This window comes from Balaenoptera musculus, chromosome X (assembly GCF_009873245.2).
Source record: "Balaenoptera musculus isolate JJ_BM4_2016_0621 chromosome X, mBalMus1.pri.v3, whole genome shotgun sequence".
Taxonomy (NCBI): domain Eukaryota; kingdom Metazoa; phylum Chordata; class Mammalia; order Artiodactyla; family Balaenopteridae; genus Balaenoptera; species Balaenoptera musculus.
This window is the reverse complement of record NC_045806.1, coordinates 89,761,160-89,785,415: the sequence shown is the minus strand read 5'-3', so window position 1 is coordinate 89,785,415 and position 24,256 is coordinate 89,761,160. Positions and strand designations below refer to the sequence as shown.

At 35.6% G+C, this 24,256-nt stretch overlaps 1 protein-coding gene across 2 annotated transcripts in view; it reads right to left on the bottom strand.

Annotated features, from left to right (window-relative positions):
* The window catches only part of RADX (RPA1 related single stranded DNA binding protein, X-linked), a 63,396-nt gene that overhangs the window by 23,162 nt on the left and 15,978 nt on the right, over positions 1-24,256 (bottom strand). Inside the window, exons 4-11 of one of the 2 annotated variants that reach the window (XM_036840663.1) lie at positions 20,007-20,115; positions 19,715-19,806; positions 19,485-19,607; positions 16,569-16,673; positions 15,261-15,425; positions 13,818-13,978; positions 12,900-13,060; positions 763-836 (exon numbers count right to left, since the gene is read on the bottom strand). In XM_036840663.1, the coding sequence (XP_036696558.1) occupies positions 763-836; positions 12,900-13,060; positions 13,818-13,978; positions 15,261-15,425; positions 16,569-16,673; positions 19,485-19,607; positions 19,715-19,806; positions 20,007-20,115 (990 nt within the window). The remainder of the gene's footprint in view (positions 1-762; positions 837-12,899; positions 13,061-13,817; positions 13,979-15,260; positions 15,426-16,568; positions 16,674-19,484; positions 19,608-19,714; positions 19,807-20,006; positions 20,116-24,256) is intronic. The other variant, XM_036840664.1, reaches the window with a different exon arrangement.

Sequence of the window (24,256 nt, the reverse complement as noted above, 5' to 3'; positions counted from 1 at the left end):
TTTCTGCCACTTAGGGATTTTTCACTCTTGCTTTCAGCTTGGTTATATATTTATATTATAATGATCTTCCCCTTATTTTCTATCTTTTATTTTTTGGGGGGTATAGTCCAGATCCCTTTGTGGGTTCTTAATCTGTCAGACTGACTAGAAGTCAATCCCCAAATAACAGTAACTCAAAAAGCAAGAAGGATCTAAAGTGCTAAAAAGTCTAGAGAGATGACCCCTTATAACATCTGATTTAAACAAAACCACTCTAAAGATACCCTACCAGAACTAAATTGTGTCATGAAATCACTTCAGAAATGAACCCAAATATTCAAACCAGTCAACCTAACAGCAAAGAAAGGAACTACAACTATCTTTTAAGCTTTACCTATATTTATTGTCAAATAAAAATTAAACTTCCTACTTTATTATTCTTCTGTTAATTCAAAATAGTACATTTGAAGAGATGTACTACCAAAGAAACAACTTAATAAGTGCTTAATATAAACAAGCTTATTTATATTTACTTGCACTTTGGTGATGATACCAAATTGTTCTAAATTTGGGACCAGTACTTTTGACAAGGACTTAAGCTAATATAAATAAAAATAGAAACAAAAATAACTAGCTACACATAGTTTAATACAAGTACTTATATTATGCTAGTGGCAGGCATGACCCAAAAATGCAGAATCAAATCAAACAGCAATCTGTATATAACAGTGTTCCATAAAGACTTTATAAATCATCATCATCATCATCGTCAAAGCAACATACGTTGGAAGATGCTTGGCATGTCTGGTTTATTTCCTTTTGTTTGTGCAGCAGTTTCTGGCTGAGGTACAGGAATTCTACAAAAGATTTAAAAAAAGATAACAAATAGTTAACAAATAGTTATAAAAAGAGACTTGAATGGGAAAAAACTAATTGGTTCCATTCAGAGTTTATTCTAATTCAATACATTTAGAAAATTTATAGGTTTAGTTTCTTAAAGTAGTGCATTAGGAATTTAAGGAAAACACATTCAAATTATGAACAAATATCCATACTAACATAATTCAAATACTGCAACAGATTTAAATGTTCTCCTAAGGAGTATTACACAAAAGAAAGTATTCAACTTTATTAAATGTCAACTAAAGATGGATATATATTTCATTCCCTATGATAGGAATTTAAAAATTTGTCCAATGGCCTATTTTCATCTTTGCTTTGTTCAAATGTTCTGGAAAACTATTTGGCCTAACTCTCCAACTTCATTTCAGAGTTTTCTATAAGCCTCATGCTGGTTCAAACCTTCGTGTTTTTCTTTCAGCCAGGAAAAACCCTATGCTCCTTTTCCTTTGCCTAGTTAACTCTTCTTCCTCCTTCAACATTTAGCTCAGGCATTATTTCCTATAAGAAGCCAAACTTGATCTCTAGTCAAGGCTCACTGATCCTTGTATATGCTGCCATAGCACCATGAATAAACTTTATCATAGCATTCATCACACTGTATTAAAATTACTGGTTTTTCAATCTGTCTCTTCTACTAGTTTCTACTATAAACTCTACAAAAATATAGACTTTATTTTTTTTGTATCTCCACAGAATATCCACTCAATAAGTGTTTATTGAACTGAAAAAAAAAGTGAAAAGGGAAGCATCTTATTTTGAAGCTGAGGAGAGAAGCTTGCACTTATAATAAAGACTTCCTTCTTACAAACTTTCAGTATATTTCTATGATGAGCATTTTCTGCTGTTGTATTCCCAAAACTAAAAGCATAAAGCAAAACAGAAGTGTCAGGTTGTAGAATGCCACATAATATTGCTCAACTTATTTTATCAATAGATTTGTCTCTTATAATAGTATTCTTTATTTTACTAATGAGCTATTAATGAATACAAAGAACTAGCTTTCATGAATGAAGACTGCACCCATTTTAATATAAAACTCCAGCAAATAAAAACACATTTTATAGTTGTAATTTTAACTTTTTTTCTGAGTATTGAAAAATGGTATTTCTAGAAATTAGTAAACTGAAAACATCAACTCTGAGAGAGATTTAAATAAATAAAAAATAGTTAAATTACATGTATTTTGAGATCATTAAACAGTATGTATATACTTTTAAATACATGGTGTTATAAAGTGATTTTTTTATCTGAAATAAATAGAAGAAATAGTTTTCCAAACTCTAACAGCATCATTATATTGTATAGAATTTTTTTAAAGTGGCTTAGGGAATTTTTACTGGCATATACAATCATTCATTTGTATGCCTTAAGTGTCTTAAAGGTGAGGGCCTTCATAACAGAAGTGGAGGTATACAATGTCTACGGGTATCAACTGAGGAAACTGAAAAAAAAAAGAGATGAAAAATGAAAATATAAGAAGTATAAAAGGATACCTGAGGAAAGAAAGGGAAAAGATGGCTAAAAGAAGAGACAATAACATTACATATGATGGATAGTGGCCGAATATTATAAAAATTGTCAGAGGCAATAAGCTGTACTCTGACTTTTCCTTTTTTACCAACTTATTGACCTTAGATAAAAGTCATATAGATTGTATAGTATGCCATGCCCTCATCTATATAACAGTATTATAGTTAATATTATTGTAGTCTTTCCTACAATACCTTCTGCTTTTCTTAGAAGGAGACACTGATAACGATTTTTAAGGATTCAGATAAACCTGGTATGGTTCATTTTCTCTCTTTATGGAGTAAATATTACCAACAGAATGCAAAGAGTAAGTTTTAATGTCCCATTGTTATATTTTATTTCTCAGTGCCAACTTTTGAATGAGTTGATGTATTTTGACTACATTTTACTATCTAACATAGAGCACCACGGTTCACTATCTACCATTTGGATTAAAATGTTCTTTGATACAACCTCTTAAATGGTCATATTTATTACTATCATAAATTGTACAAATGGAAGCCGACCAACAGGTTATACAGATATTGGAGTCAGCAAGCCAGGATTTAAAATACAATGATGTGCCAATAGAGTAACATGCCCAGATTCCACAAGGAGAGGGCACAGAAGCTCCATGTTCCCTCTCAGACCTTTCTCTATGTGTCTCCATTTGGCTATTCCTGATCTGTATTCTTTACAATAAAACTGTGATTGTAAGTATAGTGTTTTTCTGAGTTCTTTGTATCATTCTAGTAAGCTATTGACTCTGAGGGGGACATGGGAACTCCTGAATTTGTAGCCACTTGGTTGGAAGTGAGGGTGGCCTGGGGACCAGCTGAACTGTGGCTAGCATCTGAAGTAAGGTCAATCTCGTGGAGGACTAAGCCCTTAAGAGTCTGATGTTAAGTCTGGGTAGTTAGTATTAGAAATGAATCACAGTATAGCTAATTGGGTTGGAAACCCAACAAGAGCTCAATGAACCTAACTGATAGGTTTAATAGCAGATTGGACATAGTGAAAAAGTAAATGGAGTGACAGGTCCAAACTGAAACATGGAATCAAAAACAAAAATGAAATATGTATATGAATAAAAAAGAATGCAGTGTAAGAAACTTGTTGGTCACAGTTAGAAGTGCTAACATATGTGAAATAGGGATCATGGAAAGAGAGGAAATAATGAGGAAGAAAATATATTTGAAGAGATAATGGCAGGTGGTTTTCCAAAACTGATGAAAGATATCAACACACAGATTCAAGAAGCTCAGTAGTCTAAAACAAAGAAAACCACTCCTTGGCACATCATATTTAAACAGTTGAAAATCAAAGAGAAAATCTTAAAAGCACTCAGAGAAAAAGGACGCAATATCCTTGAAGGAGCAATTAGAAGACATTAGCCTGATTCTTAATAGAAACAATGAAAGCGATAAAACGGTAGAATCAGACATTTAAAAAAATCTGCAACCTAGTGAAAATATCCTTTTAGAAGTAAAGGTGAAATAAAGATGCTTTTAAACAAACAGAAAGAGAGAATATATCATCTGCAAGCTGTACTGAAATAAATGCTGAGAGGAATTCTTCAGTCAGAAGGAAAATGATCCCAGAGAGAAGCATGAAAATACAAGTAGGAATGAAGAGAACCAAAAACAGTGTGGTTAAATATAACTGAAAGCTAACTGTATAAGAAAAACAATACTAATAATGTCCTACAGAATTTAAAATATATGTAGAATTAAAATACAAGGCAAAAATAATGAAAATGGAGACAAATGGAATTGAAGTGTTCTAAGGATCTAGCGTTATCAGGAAATGGTAAAATAATTTGTATTTAACTACAATAAGTCAAGTGTTCAGGTTGTAATTTATAGCGTGACCACTGAAGAATATATACCTATCAAATTAAAAGAGGGGAAATTGAATAATTAAAACTATTTGATTAAGCAAATAGTATAAAAATTGATATAAGCCCCAAATACATATCTTCCTCAACTTATGATGGGGTTAAATCCCAATAAACCCACTGTAAGTTGAAAATACCGTAACTTGAGAATGAATTTAATTCACTTAACCTATCAAACATCATAGCTTAGCCTCGCCTACCTTAAACGTGCTCAGAACACTTACAAAAATAGCCAACACTTTGGCAAAATCACCGAACACAAAGCCAATGTTATAATAAAGTGTTGCATATCTCATGTAATTTATTGAATACTGTATTGAAAGTGAAAAACAGAATGGTTGTCTGGATACAGAATGATTGTATCAGTTCTTTACCCTTGTGATCGCATGACTGACTGGGAGCTGTGGCTCATTGTCACTGCCCCACATCACAAGAGAGTATAAGTACTGCATATCACTAGCCCGGAAAAAGATCAAAATTCGGAATTTAAAGTATGGTTTCTACTGAATGTGTATCGCTTTCGCATCATTGTAAAGTTGAAAAATCATAAGTTGAACCATCATAAGTTGGGGACCATCTGTATCATTAACTCCATTAAAAGTGAATGGAGAGTGATATCAGCATCAGCAGTGATATCAGCAAAGGGAGACGCTCTCTTTGTCTCTCTCCTTCTATCTACTATCAGTAAAACATCCACGACTCAACAAAAGTGCCTCTGCCCAACACACCAGGACACTGGAGAATTCCACATATCTGTACACCTAAAGGTGGGTGGACTAGAACACACAGAGGAGGTGGAACTTGGGGAACAGTGGAGGTGGTACCTGCAATTCTGGTCCACCAGCCATGGCAACTGAACCTGCAGTCCCAGAAAACCCAGTAGCGACAGGGGAGGCGGTGAATACAACTCTGGCCTCCTGGCTGCAGTGGTGCCCACAGCCACAGATAACTGGGCAGCAGTGGCAGTAGGATCTGGGACCCTGTCTCTCCAGCTGTGGAGGTGCCCATGACTCTCTTCCCTCGCCCCCTGCTTACAGTGGCAGAGTCCTCAAACCTGACAATACTGAACAGAGCAGAGGTTCCTGTGCCACCTGAGCTATCTCCCATCCTGCAGTGGGAGTGCCTGCAACTCAGGAGGTCCTAAACATGGCAGAACTGTCCACCATCCTGGTGCGCCAGGCAGTGACACCAGCCACACCAGCAGCAGCATGGCACCAACGACACTGGAGGCATAAGCAGTGACAACTAGGGCACTGGCTGGTACCTCTGACGGAGGCGGTGGAAAGTGGAAAGTGCTGACTGTCAAACATAACCAGAGGGAGCTCAGGTAAGAGAAACCAAAAACTTGTGGTACAGCACCACCTACTGGAAGATAAAAGAAGGGCCTAACCTGTTGAATTGTTAGAAACAAGAAAAAAAAAGCTTTACCTAAAGAAGAAAGGTGTTTGCCACTTGAAATGAGCTAGCAGAGGAACAACTCATCAAGCACCATGAAGAACCACAGTAACACTGTACCACAAAAAGAAAATGACAATTCTCCAGAAACCAAACAAAATCACAGAATATTGTGATCTAACTGATAGAAAATTCAAAATGGCTATTATAAAACTCAGTGAGCTACAAGAAAACTCAGAAAGTTCAGTGAGTTCAGGAATAAAATTAATGAACAAAAGGAATACTTTACCAAAGAGACTGAAACTAAAACGAACTAATCAGAAATTCTGGAGCTGAAGAACTCAGTAAATGAGTTGAAGAATGCATTACAAAGCACTGGAAATAGAGCAGACCACATGGAAGAGAGAATTAGTGAGCTTGAAGACAGAAATATAGAAATGATACAAGTAGAAGAGGAAAGAGAATTAAAATATATTTTTTTAAATGAGTAAATTCTACGAGAGCTAGCTGACCCTTTTAGGAAGGGCAATAGTAGGGTAATGGACATCCCAGAAGGAGAAGAGAGGGAGAAGGGAGCAGAGAGTTTATCTAAAGAAATAATAGCTGAGAATTTCCCAAGTCTGGGGAAGGAAGTGGATATACAAGTCCATGAAGCTAAGAGAAAACCTAATTGCCTCAATGCAAAAAAAGACCTTCTCCAAGACCCCTTATACTAAAACTGCCAAAAGTCAATGACACAGAAAGAATTTTAAAGGCAGGGGGAAAAGGATGGTAACCCACAAAGGAACCCACATTAGGCTATCAGCAGAATTCTTAGCAGAAACGCCACAGGTCAGTGGAGGGAGTAGAATGACATTCTCAAAATACTGAAAGATAAAAACTGCCACCCAAGAATACTCTATCCAGCAAAGTTATCATTCAGATATGAAGGAGAAATAAAGAGTTTCCCAAACAAAGCTGAGGGAGCTCATTAACACTAGATCTGCCTTATGAGAAATGTTGAAAGGAACTCTTCTACCAGAAACAAAAAGGCAAAAAAGGACACAAAACTTTGAGTAAGGTAATAAATAGACAGAATCAGAAAACTGTAACTCTATATCAGAATAGGTTTTTGTTTTGTTTTTTTTTTAATTTTTTAGGCCATGTCTCATGGCATGGGGGATCTTAGCTCCCCGACCAGGGATTGAACCCGTGCCCCCTGTGTTGGGAGCGCAGAGTCTTAACCACTGGACTACCAGGGAAGTCCCCAGAATAGGTTTTTTAACATTTTACTATAGCATAAAGGTTAAAGGGGAAGAAAGAAGAAAACATAACTATAGCTACTTCACTTTGGTAACAAACTCACAACATAAAGAGGGGTAATTTGAGAAACAAAAACACGAACAGGGATGAGGAAAAGGACGTAACCTATATAGGTAAATGAAGATAAGATGCTATCAGCAGAAAAGGAACTATTTTATCTATGAGATGTTGTATACAAACCTAATACATAAAACATAAATCTAAAGCAGAGACAGAAAACATAAAAAAAGAGGAAACTGAGAAAAACATCATAGAAAACCACCAAACCAAAATGGTAGATTGAAATACAAGGAAAAATAAACAATGGAGATATAGAGCAACGAGAAAACAAAAGAATAAATGGCAGTACTAAGTCCTCATCTATCAATAATCACCCTAAATGTAAATGGATTGAATTCATGAGGCAAAAGACAGAGTGGTTGGATGGATTAAAAAACAAGACACAATTATATGCTGCCTCCAGGAGACTCATCTCGGCTCTAAGGACAAACATAAACTCCAAGTAAAGGGATGGAAGATGATGCTTCAAGAAAATTGCAGCCAAAAGAAAGCAGGTATAGCCACACTCACATCAGACAAGATAGACTTCAAGCCAAAAAAGGTAACAATAGACAATGGACAGTATATAATGATAAAGTGGACAATTCATCAAGAAGACATAACAGTGATTAATATATACGCACCTAACATTAGGACCACCAAAATACAGAAAGCAATTATCAACAGATTTAAAAGGAGAAATTGACAACAACACAATAATAGTAGGGAACTTTAACATCCCACTTACATCAATGGATAGATCATTCAGACAGAAAGTCAACAAAGAAACAGTAGCCTTAACTGAAATATCAGACCAGATGGATTTGATAGATTTGTATAGAACATTCCATCCAAATGCTGCAGAAAACACATTTTTCTCAAGTGCATGGGAAACTTTCTCAAGGACAGACCATATATTGGAACCCAAAACAATTCTCAATAAATTTTAAAAGATTTGAAATCATATCTTTTCAAAAGTATCGTTTCTGATCAAAATAGTATGAAACTAGAAACCAACTACAAGAAGAAAGCTAAAAAAAATCGCAAATGTGTGGACACTGAACAACATGCTAATGAACAACTATTGGGTCAGTGACGAAATCAAAGGAGAAATCAAAAAATACCTGACAACAAATCCAAATGAAAATTCAACAAAGCAACATCTAAGGGATGCAGCAAAAGTGGTACTAAGATGGAAGTTTACAGCAATACAGGCTTACCTCAAGAAACAAGAAAAATACCAAATAAATAATTTAACCTTACATCTAGAGGAAGTAGAAAAAGAAGAACAAATGAAGCCCAAAGTCAGTAGATGGAAGGAAGTAATAAAGAGCAGGCCAGAAATAAATGAAATAGAGACTAAAAACAAAAAACTATAGAAAAGATCAATCCAACAGAGCCAGTTCTCTGAAAAGATAAACAAACTTGAGAAACCTTTAGCCAGACTAAGAAAAAAAGAGAAGACTCTGATAAATAAAATCAAAAATGGAAGAGGAGGGTCTTCCCTGGTGACGCAGTGGTTAAGAATTCGCCTGCCAATGCAGGGGACGTGGGTTTGATCCCTGGTCCGGGAAGATCCCACGTGCCACGGAGCAACTAAGCCCGTGCGCCACAACTACTGAGCCTGCGCTCTAGAGCCCGTGCTCCGCAACAAGAGAAGCCACCGCAACGAGAAGCCCGCGCACTGCAATGAAGAGTAGCCCCCGCTCGCCGCAACTAGAGAAAGCCCGCGCACAGCAACGAAGACCCAAGGCAGCCAAAATAAATAAAAATAAATTTTTTAAAAAACCGGAAGAGGAGAAATAACAACAGATACCACAGAAATACTAAGGCTTATAAGACAATATTACGAAACAGTTATATGCCAACAAATTGAACAACCCAGAAGAAATGGACAAGTTCTTAGAATCATACAACCTTCCAAGACTGAATCAAGAAGAAATAGAAAATCTGAATAGACTGATCACTAGTAAAGTGATTGAAACAGTAATCAAAAACCTCCCTCCAAAACAAAAGTCCAGGACCAGACAGCTTCACAGGTGAATTCTACCAAACATTCAAAGAGGATTTAATACCTATCCTTCTCAAACTCTTCCAAAAAATTGAAGAGGAGGGAACGCTTCCTAATTTTAAATGTCCATATCACCTAAAACAATTTACAGATTCACTGCCGTCCCTATCAAAATCCCAAAGGCATTTTTCACAGAAATAGAACAAAGAATTCTAAAATTTATTTGGAACCAAAACAGACCGCGAATAACCAAAGCAATCATGAGAAAAAAGAACAAAGCTGGAGGTATCATACTTCCTGATTTCAAACTATATTACACAGCTATAATAATCAAAACAGCACGGTATTTGCAGAAAAACTGATACATAAATCAATGAAATAGAATTGAGATATCAGAAATAAACTCATACATAAATGAACAATTAATTTATAACAAAGGAGCAAAGTACATACAGTGGGGGAAGGAATCTCTTCAATAAATGGTGTTGGGAAAACTGGACAGCCACATGCAAAAAAATGAAAATGGACCATAATCTCACACCACACACAAAAATCAACTCAAAATGGGTAAATGAATTGAATGTAGGCCCTGAGATCATAAAACTCTTACAAGACGACATTGGCAGTATGTTCTTTGACATCGGTCTTAGCATAATCTTTCTAGGTAGGTCTCCTCAGGGAAGGGAAACAAAACCAAAAATAAACACAAATGGACTACATCAAACTAAAAAGCTTCTGCACAGCAAAGGAAACCATTAATAAAATGAAAAGACAACCTACCAAATGAGAGAAGATATTTGCAAATCACATATCCCATAAAGGGTTAATATCCAAAATATATTAAAAAACTAATACAACTCAGCCTCAAAAAACCAAACAACCCGATTAAAAAATGGGCAGAGGACCTGAACAGACATTTTTCCAAAGAAAACATACAGATGGCCAACAGGCACATGAAAAGATGTTCAACATCACTAATTATCAGGGAAATGCAAATGAAAACCACAGTGAGATATCACCTCACACCTTCACACCTGTCAGAATGGCTATTATCAAAAAGACAACAAATAACAAGTGTTGGTGAGGATGTGGAGAAAAGGGAACACTCCTACATTATTGGTCGGAATGTAAATTGGTGCAGGCACTATGGAAAACAGTATGGAGATTCCTCAAAAAATTAACAGAACGACCATATGATCCAGCTATCTCACTTCTGGGTATTTACCCAAAGAATACGAAAACACTAATTTGAAAAGATATATGCACCCCTATGTTCTCAGCAGCATTATTTGCAGTAGCCAAGATATGGAAACAACCTAAGCCCATCAACAGATGGATGGATAAAGATGTGATATATACAATGGAATACTCCTCAGCCATAAAAAAGATGAAATCTTGTCATTTGTGACAACATGGATGGACCCTGAGGTTATTATGCTAACTGGAATAAGTCAGACTGGGAAAGACAAATACTGTATGATCTCTCTTATCCGTAGAATAAAAAAAAGAGAGGCAAAAAGTGTTTATTTTTTTGTAATTCCCCATTTTAAACTCACGTTCAATTAGTCCATGCTGAGCATGGCAGATAAGAGAGCTTCCGCTATGGGTTGAATTGTGTCCCCTCAAAATTCATGTTGAAGTCCTAACCACCAGTATCTTGGAATGTGACCTTATTTAGATATAGGGTCACTGAAGATGTAATTAGTTAAGATGAGGTCATGTTGGATTAGGGTGGGCCCCTAGTCCAACATGACTGACGTCCTTATCAAAAGGGGAAATTTGGACACAGATACAGATTGGAGTGATGTTTCTACAAGCCAAGGAAAGCCAAAGATGGCTAGCAAACCACCAGATGCTAGGGGTGAGGCATGGGGCAGATTCTTCCTCACAGCCCTCAAAAGGAATCCACCCTGCTGACATCTTGATTTTGGACTTACAAAGCTGTGAGACAAATTTCTATAGTATAGGCCAAACAGTTTCTGGTACTTTGTTATAGCAGCCCTAGAAAAGTAATAGATTTTGGTACCAGGAAGTGGTGTGCTGCTGTAACAAATACATAAAAACGTGGAAGTGGCTTGGAATTGGGTATTAAGTGCAGGCTGGAAGAGTTTTGAGGTGCATAACAGAAAAAACCTAGATAGCCTTGAAGAGAATGTTGGTAGAAATATGGATTTTGAAGGAGAATCTGTTGAGGGCGCAGAAAGAAAAGAGCTGTAGAGAAAGTTTCTGCAGTCTTAGAGAATACACTCATTGTCATGAACAGAACTAGAAATATGAATGTAAAAGGTGCTTCTGGTGAGGTCTCAGACAGAAATAAGGAACGTGTTATTGGAAACTGGATGAAAGATAATCCTTGATATAAAGTGGCAGAGGACATGGCTGAATTGTGCTCTGTTGGATAGAAAGTGAAACTTGTATGTGATGAACTTGCATATTTAGATGAAGAGATTTCTAAGCAAAGTATTGAAGGCACAGCCTGGTTTCTCCTTGCTGCTTATAGTAACATATGAGAGGGGAGAGAAAAGTTGAAAAGGGAATTGTTAAGAAAAAAATAACCAGAATTTCAATACTTGGAAAATTCTAAGCCTATCCATATTGCAAAACATAAGAAAGCTTGCTTTGGAAAGAACACTAAGGGCATTGCTAGACAACCATTTGCCCAAGAGACTGTGATTTGTGGATCCAGTCAACCATCTCAGTAGGCATGCTGTTAGCTTTGACTGAAAGAAACATAGGTGGGAAGAAACGAAGGAATGCAATTCCATCGGACTTCTGGGATTCTGCAGTCAGGAAATGAGCTGCTAGAGATATCCAGCTGTGACCAAGTATTATCCTTCAAGAAAAGGGAAAAATGACCCTGAGGGTGAGGCCATTTCCTCAGTTCTAGAGGGCAGGGACACCTCCTCAATTCTAGAAGCCAGGGCCACCTTCCCAGTTCCAGAGTGCAAGACCACCACTCAGTGCTAAGGGGGTGGGGCTGCCATCCCAGTGGGCCCAGAGGACACAGTATTCTGCCAGGGAGGATAATTCTGGGGCCTTAATGCCAAATGGAATTTGCCTAATTAGGTTTCAACAAGGTTTCTGTGATCCATAACTCCGTTATTTCCAGTTTCTCCCTTTTGAAATGGGAATACCTGTCCTATGTCTGTCCCACCATTGTATTTTGGACAGAATGAAACATGTCTACTTTCATAGGTTCACAGATGGAAAAGAATTTTGCCCCAGGATGAATTACCCTGCATCTCATCCATACATGATTTATATGATATTTAGGACTTAAGAGTTGATGTTGGTATAGATTAAGACTTTTGGGGATGTTGTGATGGGATGAATGTATTTTGCATGTGAGAAGGACATGAATTTTTAGAGGGCAGACTGTTATGGATTGAATTATGTCCCCACCAAATATCACTGTGACTACCAATATGTAACCAATTACATCTTCAATGACCCTAAGAATATGACTTTATTTGGTTGCAATTGGTTTAGATGAGTTCATACTAAAGTAGACCAGTACTCCAGAGTGGGTCCCTAATCCAGTATGGCTGGTGTCCTTAAAGAAAAATTTGGACACATATGCACACAGGGAAAATGCCACATGAAGATGAAGGCAGAGATTGGGGTGATACTTCCATAAGCCAAGGAATGCTAAAGATTGCCACTAAACCACTAGAAGCTAGGGGAAATGCATGGAACAGATTCTTCCTCATAGCCCTCAGAGGGAACCCACCCTGCCTATATCTTGGTCTTGGACTTTGGCAGCCCTAGAAAACTAATACAACTTCTAGTAGAATTGCTCATTTTACAGGATAGAAACAAATTAAAAAGTATATGCCATGTATATACGTAATACAAATGACTTACGGTTCTTGTAGAGTTCTTTTTTTCTTGGGAGGGCTCAAACTTGCAGATGTAGTATGACAACACTGAGAACTCACAGGACCATCATCTTGAGGTTTTCCATCTCTTTCTTGACTTTGACTTTCTCTTTTAGCTGCTTGGGATGTTGAGGGTCGGTCAGCATTCTAAAACCAAAAATTTGAAGAAAACGTTCAAAACTGATTCACAAAAATTATTTCTCTCTTAAAAGACTCTATAATTTTAGTTTACCCATTTTTCATAACTTAAGAGTTGTGACAAAACTTTGCAATCGTAACAATGCTTTTATAAAGTTGATTTATCTTAATCCATCTGCTATTAAAATATTTTAATAAAAGTCCTTCTTATACTAGTATAACTGTAAAGCTGGATTAGATGCTTATTTCCGTAAGAACAGTAATCTTAGAAATAACTTTTAAAAAGATAAGCTCATGGAAAAATTAACTTATTTGTCTTGATTTTGCCTAGATTCTAGAAGTGGCCTCTTCTGTAGCATTTATCCTACAAGAGTCATTGCTACCTCTTATAGAACCTGGGTAGAACTGCCAAGACTGACAATAGAGCTAAAAACTCCCGGTAGGAGTGTGCCTATACCTTTGGCCTAGACAAAAGGAAGGAAAAAAACATAACCATATATACCACCTGGAAATTTAAATAAAGACAATCATGATAGGCTCATATTACACAGAAAACACAAACAAGATACCAAGTTTTGAGGGCAGCCCAGACTGCTCCAAAATAAATGACATAAAAAGGAAACAAACTAAAAATGATTTTTTTCCTTTTAGGTTTACATCATTAACAGTTAATACATGTGAGTTCTGAATGAAATTTACAAGATACCAGTTGCGATTATAAACACAGTGCTTTCAGAGATATACTATTAAATCTCTGGCACCATACCCGTAGTGTTTCAGATGCTGAGGCACTTTCAGTTGCACCGCTATAGGGGACATACTTTATAACAGTAATTATCCCCTGAATTGCAATGCGCTTTTTTTCCCTATACTGCAAGTCTTCAATCTCCTTCCTCACTTCACTTATAGCTGTGAAGAACGACTCAACTGCAAAAGAGTAATTCCAAGGAAACTGTAAGTTTTAAAGAACTGAAATGACAAAAATAAGAATTAGATTTGCAATGTAATTTCACAACATGAAAATTATAAACTTGCTACATAACTTAAATATGTGAGACTTTGTGTTTATATTTGGCAATCCCTTATGTAATTTCGGTAAAATTGGCAAAACACATTTGTCAGTTAAATTGTGATACGGCCTTCTAGTCTAGTGTCTTAATTTGAAACAGAAATTTTACATATTGAACATAATTTATATATCATACTTCAAACTATAAAGTGTTGCCTAGCCACTGCATAGAAACACACATTTTGTTTAATATTTTCTGTATTCTATATGCTATTTACAGCATATACTACATATTGCTGGCATTATGAAGTACAGGAGGGTGTCAATATTTAGATGATGATTGCTGGCATTATGAAGTACAGGAGAGTGTCAATATTTAGATGATGATAGGTCAGTATTTCAAAGTTTCTCTTTTTTCCAAAACCATGCATTATCCCATAGCTTTTCAAAAATAATATAATTATGTTAAAGTTTTCAAGCTTTTCAAAAATAATATACTTATGTTAAAGTTTTCAACTGTCATATCTTAATTCTACTAAAATAATGTTAGGCCTCTCATTAATACTTATTCTGAATCTCACTGATTTTGGTATCATTTTTATTTAAAGGTAGAGCTCAATTGTGTTATATCCAATACACAGTTGGCCCTCCATATCCACAGGTTTTGCAAACCTGCGGATATAAAGGGCCTACTGTATTCTGAGGGCCTACTGAGCCATTTTATATAAGGGACTCGAGCATCTGCAGATTTTGGTATCCATGGGGGCTCCTTGAACCAATGCCCTGTGGACACTAAGGGATGTCTATATATCATTCCACAAGAGTGGCCTAATACAGTTGTCAGTACCTTGGTATCAAATTGTCCAGTGTCTCCTCTGATATCTTTAGTCTAAGTAGTGTTATAGGAGTTGGGATCTACCAACTCAGATTTGATCTCAATGACCTTAAATCAAGATATTACCTCCATTTAGTCATAGTCTATTTAAACTCCTTCTTTTCTTGCAGTCTAATAAAATCAAAATATTAACCTTTATGGGGCATGACATATGTTTTTAGATCTTGATAAAGATCAAATTATTACCAGTGAGTGTTGCTACACTTTGGCTCACTCCCATTAAAGAATAAAGATGACTAACTGATATGGCATATACCATACATATCACATATAAACATATAAGGGACTAGCAATTACATCAGTACCTTTAAGAGAAATATTATACTTTGAAAATGTTTCTGGCACTGGTGGATAGGGGTAATATCCACCAATAACAGTGTTCTTCAATTCCCCAGAGTTGGTCTTTGTTTTAATCCACTGAAAAAAGTTTTTTACCTTGGTATAGTTGGTATACGGCTGGCCTCTATGACCTTCTTGCAGGAAGGGTAAAGTGCAAAAATATGAGGAATAAAAAAAAAAAAAGAGAGAGAACTCACTGTAATAAACCACCTGGACTTTTTTGAGTATAAAAACAGTTTAATATAAAATCATTCTTATAGCACCAAGAAAAGAAGTTAACTTATTCACTATGTAGCAGATAATTATACTGAATATGCATATGAAAATTATCAGTTAACAAATCCTAAGTCAAGAAGGAAATCAGACATATTAGTTTACGTGGACTAAACTGTAACTGTCTACAGGACATCGAAAAGCCAGAAGAAAAAGAAAACTAATAGTCTGGCTTTTGCTAACTATCCAACTGGTTAGCATCTTCTTAGAACATTGATTATGTTTTAACCTGAAGGTATGACATCATGTATTAACTAAATTGCCTGTGAATATAGCTCAGCATTTAAGTTCATGTTTTTGAAACATACTTAAAAGTGTCATTCACATCTGATATTATTAGTATATATTAGATCTGATAGTATTCATATTTATAAAATGAGGTATGGACAAAGATGTGTGTTACATCCTTCCTAGGACTCTTCTTTTGACAAATTTCCTAATTACCAACATGGTAGCATTCTAGTAAATACATCATTCCATAGTACTCCCTCACTCATCTGAAAACTTTTATCTTTACTATTTTGCCCCCCTTATCCAAGGGAATAGAGAAAAATAGTATACTTGTAGATAAGTAGTGAGACTTTTCTTGCTATATAAGTAAAATGCGAGATCTGGGGACCAAAATTTAATGCACATTTTTGTTTTATTTAATATTTAAAAACTGTTGTTAATTGAATCCATATTGTGATACAGGGCCCAACAATCTTCAATCTATGAAGCAATTTATGATTATCTAACTTCTCACGTCAAGCAGGAATTAAAGTTAACCAAAGGACATAAACAAAATTCTTCAGTAAGTCACAAAATCATTGCTCTAACTGTAAATAATCTAGAAGCAATAGATTTCATAGGCTAAATATTCTTTCTTAAACCATTCTTATAGTGAGAAAGGAGTTCAAAATAAAGCTATCTTGTGGTTGAATCTTACAATAGAAAAGTTAATTTAATGAAGAGAAAATACATTAGATTTCCAATAAAGTATATACAAAGAAAATGCTCACCAGTAATAAACATGCAACTCTCATTTGTAGTAGTGAGGTAAAGCAGTTTAGGTACTTGAGTGTCATTTCTGACAACTTTCAACTGTGTACACATGAAATGTGCCACTGTAGAAAATGAAAACACTTATGAAATTATTTCTGCATTTCAAATGGGAATACCAAGATCAGGATCTAACAGAGTGCTTCTCAAAGTTTAATGAACTGAGGAATCACCTAGGACAATTGTTAAAATGCAAATTCAGATTAAAGTAGTTTTAGTGTAGGGCCTGAGATTTTCCACCGCTAATGAGCTCCTGGGTGATACTAGTGCTGCCAATCCTTTGACCACACTTGGAGCAACAAAGATCTAACACTTAACCTTTTCCTTTAAATAAAGGATCTAACACTTAACTTTTCCTTTAGAAAGTACAACGGCCGCACCTAACTGAAGTCACTGCTTGCTGGACAGTTGAAGACGGCAAGAGTCTTTCTAATTGGCCACACAACTGAATGTGAATAGTTATTTTCTACAGAGAAAAAAGCTGAGTTCCTCCATGATGCTTCCACTGATTAACCCAATCTAACACTGATCCCTGAATTACTCTGACTCCTTCCATCAGATAGGGCTACACAATATTAATTTGAATTTGCTTATGCGAGTGTTTTACTTGTGTTTATCTTAATTAGACTTTAAGCCTCAAGGAGAGGGCTTATACCAGCTATTATTTTGTTTGCCTTGCTAACCAACTGGATAGACTAAAAAGAATTCCTGAAAATGAGATTATAATGTCTTCAGACCAGCTACTTTCAAAAGCTATCAACTGTTTTCAACTATCAGGTTATTTAGGTAAAGTTTACTTATCCAACAATATTTTTAAAATTTTAACTCACTGCATGCCAAAACATTTACAGTCTTCAAATTAGGAAATAAAGAAATAAATATAAATACTCGTAATTTCATATCAACAGTAAGCTCTCATTTGAGAATAAATATTTCCCTAGAGCATGATAATACCTATAAATTTGTTTCCTGTATCTCACATTTACTAGTTCTTTATTTTGTAGCAATGAAAATAAAGAAAATCTGTTCAAATGACCAAGAATAATTCTCTTGATTTATATCACTTTTCCTTTAATTCAAAAACTGTACAAAGATGTGAGTATTCATGATTAAAGACGTTGATATAAGAATACGAAAGAAACCTCTAATTCTAATTTCATGGTTGTTAAAAATCAGACATTTGGACCTAACACCTTCTGGCTGTTTGACATCCCTCTGGACCTTTGTTTCCTCACCCGTAAATCTGTAAAAACATCACCTGTTTAAAAGGTAACTGGGAGTACAAAATGAGATAATATCTATGAGCAACTGGTATATAGTAAACGCTCAAAATTACTTCCCCTTAGTTCTTCACTTTCCTTAGTCAAAAGTAAACAAGATGCCCTACTACCAAAGGATTCTGGTATTATTCCAGAAGACCCTTGGTCATGTTCCCCTTCATAGGCCTGAAGCCCCCTTAATACTCACCACTTATTTTATGATTTTTTTCCTTCACTCTTGGTCAAAAGATGAAAATGAATTGTGATTATTGTCAACTACTGTATTAGAGTAAATCTCACCAAGGTCCATACAAACCTTTCTTAAAAGATATATTTCACATTTTCACAAGAAATAGAACGTGCATGGATGGCAACATTTCTGTGAAAAATCGTTATCCAAAACCTGTGTCAGTTTGTTGTTTAAAGTGGCTACAAAGAGACAGGGACCTGGCCCTAAAGCCCATCTAAATTGTTATCAGGGATCATCACAACCAATCATCTGTGCCCTGAGAGAAGTTATATGAAAGGTCATGGCCCCACTTACCTTGGAAGCCCATGCCTTGGTTTTGGCCAAAACTCTCTTTCTGCCCTCTCCTCCAATAACAGTTGGGGTGATGTTCAGTTCTACTCATATATATTTACAAAATTTAATCCCACAAGCAGAGGGTGGATTCTAATGAGGTAATATCCGAATGGTGTGTAATACTGTTTTACAACAGAGAATAAAGGGGTAGCAGAACAGCCCTGTATATGGTCTCTAGGTCTCCTGATATTCTACAATTTCTATCTTGTTGCTCATTAAAAAAAAATACATGTAGTCAAGATTGGGAATTTCCCCAATGTTGGCAAGCACTTAACAATCAGTATTTTATCCACATAATCATTTGGAAAATAGGAAAATAGCACACCAATACCTAAAATAGCTTTATGTCACAAATTCAAATAAGGAAAAATTCACTGAAGTTGTTAAAAAGTATTAGATATACTTTTATCCTTATCATAGTAGATCTGAAGACTAACTTGTTATATAAAACCCATAATAGGACATACTTAAAATGTCTTCAAATAAATAAAAGTAGTGGAAAAAATCAACACCAAATTAAGTAAAATATTGACCAGCTGGTATAACACCACCAACCTAATATTAATTCCATACTCAAATGACATCATACTTACCACTGTCATTATTTAATTACACAGTATGCCAATCCTCTACTACTTAATTCTACATTAGTAAAGGCTTCATTGTGTTTAATGGGGTCTACTAAGTCGATTTCCAAATGGATACAAAGGAAACAGACTATGTTTTAGTTTCACTGAATTTTAAGTTTTTATGTCTAAAATGCTAAAAATGGGAATTGATAAGAGCACCTGTTTTCTGAAAAACTAGTTTCAATCCCAAATTAATTCTGAATAGAAAACCAGAAGGTGGTTAATATCTGTTAATACCAATTATAATATTAATATAGAAAAAACTTAAACATGCTATCAGACTGCTTGAATTTGCTAACTCAATATCATGGCATTCTGTAAGTAAGTCAGTATACTCTATCATTTCTTTTAAGTTAATGCCCCCACTTCCAAAAATAAAATGATAAAAATATTGAAACTGGGTACTTGGGTAAATATTTTCAAAGACTTCTGGCTGAGATGTAGAAAACAGTTCCACTATAAATGGTTGTTCGGAAGTCCCATCAGCAATGTGAATCCAGCGATATGACCAAAACTCTTCACGGCTTTCTATATGGATAGAATGTTAGAATAAATGAAGGTAACTGATTATGCACATATGAACACAGAATTATTCACTGAAATACTTTTTATGACTTTCAATATCAAAAGCTTACCCTTCTTTTTTGACCGCTGGACTCTTCCTACATAAACTAAAACGCCAATAACATCACAGATACTATTTTGTGGCATATCATCCAGTTCTGATCTAAAAAAAGCAAAATTATTAAATAGATATTGTATTTTTAAACAGTGAAAAAGCGTTCTACAAATATGACTGTGAAAATGCACATCTATCTAACTGTTACAGCATAATTTTGGGTAGATTCTGAGCAAATTACAATACATTGTTTCAGTAACAAATATCGAAAATTAATATTTGAGATATTTTACAAGAAGCTATTTTACCTTGTGATAAAACGGTAGTTTAATTTTGGCAATCTCCATTCTGATTTCACCTGCTCTTCTGGAATGATAATTATATTAGTTGGAGGATCTCGAAGGTTCAGGCAGATTTCTGAAAAACAAACATATTACTTTAGTATGATATTTAATACATATAAAACAATATACGCATATAAATCACACAGCAAAAAATAGATTGAACACTTTTGAGCCCACCACTAAACCTAACAACTAGATCATTATCAATAGCTTTCTTCTACCTATTCTGACATTATCACATCCACTTATCTCCCCAACTAAAGGTTAACCGTACCTTAAATTTTGTGTTTCATCATATACTTAATTTAAAAAAGTTTTTTTTTTATCACTTATGTGTTCTTGCCCAGATAGTATACTGTTTGAATTTCTTTGTTTTTGAACTTTAAATGAATGGAATTTTACCATAATGCAGTATTCTAGGGCTACTTTTTTCACTTAACTTTATGGTCCTAAAATTCATCCATGCACCTGCATGTAGCAATTTTTTTCTCATTTCTACTGCTGAATAATGTTCCAGAGTGTTGATATACTACAATTTTATTTACTCTTTATCGTATTGCTGGACATCTGGATTATTTCCAGCTTTTGTTGTTACAAACATGGTCACTATGAGCTTTTTTCTACATATCTCCTTGTACACACAGGCAAAAGCTTTCTAAGGTATTATATCCAGGAGGGAAACCCTGGATTGTAAAATATGCAAATGTCCCACCCTATAGGATAATTTCAAACTATTCTAAAGTAGTATTTATTATTTATTTATTAATATTAATAAATATTTACTAATATTTACTAATATTTACTGAATATTAAATATTTATTTAAACTATTAACAGTTCCAGCAGTGATGTGCAAGAATTCCCACTGAGCCACACCCTCTCCAAATTTTGGTACTGTTAAAATTTTTTTTTTTTGGCCTCACCACGCGGCATGCGGAATCTTAGTTTCCTGACCAGGGATCGAACCTGTGTCCCCTACAGTGGAAGTGCAGAGTCTTAACCACTGGACCGCAAGGGAAATCCCTAAATTTCTTATTTTTTATCAGTCTAATGACAGAAAATGACAATTTGCTGTGGTTTTATTTTGCACTTCCCTTATTACTAATTATGTTCAACAACATTTCATATACCTATGGTTCATTCATGCATCCTCTTCTGTGAAATACCTGTTCATATTTTTGCCCATTTTTCTACTGGATTGTCTTTCTCTTATTTATTTGTATTACTTCTTTATATATATGTTGAATACTACTCCCTTGTTGATTATACCATTGCAAATATCTTCACCCAGTTTTTGGATTGTTTTTTCATTTTGGGGGGCTGTCTCTTGATGAACAAAAGTTCTTAATTTTAATGTAGTTAGGTTTATTAATCTTTCTTTTATGGCTACCATTTCTGTGTCCTATCCAAAAAATCCTTCCTTATCCCAAAGTCAAACAGACACTTTCTATAAGTTCTTCTAAAAGTTTCGCCTTTCACATTTAAGTATTTGATATACCTGAAATTTATTTTTATACGGTATGAGTTAGGGATATGTCATTTTTTTCTCATATAAAATCAATTGTCTCAATACTATTTACTGAATGGCTCTTCCTTCCTTGATGATCTGCACAGCACATCTGTTGTATATCAAAATTTTATACGTCTAGGGCTGTTTCTTGACTTTGTATTATGATTTGCTGGTCAGTTTGTCTATATCTATACCAATACTACATGGTTATACTTTATAATAATTCTTGATATTTGTAGGACAAGTCCTCATTCCCTCTTCAGCCCCTTATTCTTTTTCTTCAGAGATGTCCTAACTATTCTTGATAATTATGTGCTTCCATATAAATTTTAGAATCAGTTTGTCAGTTCCAGAAAAAAAAATCCGATGGAATAGCACTAAATTTATAGATCAATTTGGGGGAACTTGACATACTTATGAAACTGAGACTAACTTCCTGCCTGGGAACACGGGATATTTCTCCATTTATTTAGGGACTCTTTAGTATCTTTCAAAAAGTATTAAAATATTCTCCAAATAGGTCTTACATATCTTCTGTTAGATTTATATCTAGATACTTTATAGTTATTTTTGACAAGGTAAATTATGTTTTTAAAATTATAATTTCTAACTCTTTGTTACTGGAGTGTACAAAATCAACTGACTTTGGTATATTGCTGTTACAGCTAGCTTTGCCAATATCTTATTTTTCCCTCTCTCTCTTTTTTTTTTTGGCCGCACCATGCAGCTTGTGGGATCTCACTTAGTTCCCCGACCAGGGATTGAATCTGGGCCCTCGGCAGTGAGAGTGCATAGTCCTAACCACTGGACTGCCAGGGAATTCCCTATTTTTTTCAATTTTATTGAAGTATAGTTGATTTACAATATTGTGTTAGTTTCAGGTATATAGCAAAGTGGTTCAGCTTTATTTATATATATATATAAAGTATATATACATATATTAATTTATAAATATATTTCTAAATATATATTTATATATATATTTCAGGTTTTCCATTATAGGTTATTATAAGATATTGAATACAGTTTCTTGTGCTATACAGTAAATCCTTGTTGCTTATGTACTTTATGTATAGTAGTTTGTATCTGTTAATCCCTTTTTCCTAATTTATCCTTTCCCCCCTCCCTTCCACTTTGGTAACCATAGTTTGCTTTCTATGTCTGTAAATCTGTCTCTGTTTTGTAAACAGATTCATTTGTATTATTTTTTAGATTCTACATATAAGTGGTATCATATAATATTTGTCTTTCTCTGTCTTACTTCACTAAGTATAATATTCTCTAGGTCCATCCATGTTGCTGCAAAAGGCAATATTTCATTCTTTTTTATGGCTGAGTAATATTCCATTATATTGATTTTTTTATATATATATATATATATATATATAAATACCACATCTAAGCCAATCGTCTGTTGATGGGTACTTGTTTCCATGTCTTGGCTATTGTAATTAGTGGTGATATGAACACTGGGGTGCATGTATCTTTTTGAATTAGAGTTTTTGTCTTTTCTGGATATATGCCCAGGAGTGGGATTACAGGATCATATGGTTAACTATTTTTAGATTTTTAAGGAACCTCCATACTGTTCTCTATAATGGCTGCACCAATTTACATTCCCACCAACAGTGCAGGAAGGTTCCCTTTTCTTCACACCCTCTCCAGCATTTATTATCTGTAGACTTTTTGATGATAGCCATTCTGACCAATGTGAGGTGATACCGCATTGTGGGTTTCTTATTATTTTTAATACTTTGTGTTATCTTGGATTTTCTTTGTAGAAGATCTAATTTGTGAATAATGACAGTTTTGTGTTTTTCTTTAAAATTCTTATGCCTTTGGTGGGTGGCCAAGATGGTGGAGTAGGAAGACCCTGAACTTACCTCCTCTCGTGGACACACCAAAAGTACAACTTACAGAGAAACTACCTAACAGAATGACCTGAAGACTAGCAGAAAAGATTTTCCACAGCTAAAGACATAAAGAAGAAGCCACAACAAGTCAGATAGGAGGGGCGGAGATGTGATATAGTCAGGAAGCACCCCCCTCAGGTCGGTGACCCACTAACAGGAAGGATAATCATAACCACAGAGGTCCTCCCCAAGAACAAGGCATCTGAGCTCCCCACACTGGGCTTCCCAGCCTGGGGGTCCTGCACTGGGAAGATGAGCCCCCAGAACATCTGGCTTTGAAAAGCAGCAGGGCTTATGTGCAGGAGAGCCAGAGGGCTACAGGAAACAGAGATTCCACTCTTAAGGGCACATGCAAAATGTCACATACTCTGAGTTCCAGCACAGAGGTAGGTAGTAGTTTTAAAGGAGCCTGGGTCAGACCCACTTGCTAATTTTGAAGAACCTCCTAGAAAGGCAGGAGGCAACTGGGACTCTCTTGGGGACACAGATGCTGGTGGCAGCCATTTTGGGGAACTCCTTCTACCAGGAGGACACTGGTGTTGACAAATGCTAATTTGGAGTCCTCCCTCTAGCCTATTAGCTCCAGGGGCTTACCCACTCACCAGCTGGCCAGCATGGGTCCTGGGACACCCCCGACACCAAGCAGCCAGTCCTGTAGTGACCCAGCCCCACCCACCAGCAGGATGGCACAAGCCACGGCCCCACTCAACACCCCCCAGGGGCTGCCCCGCCTACCAGCATGCCCAGAGTAGTCAGCCACAACAGGAGGGCCCACACAACCCACAAAGGGGG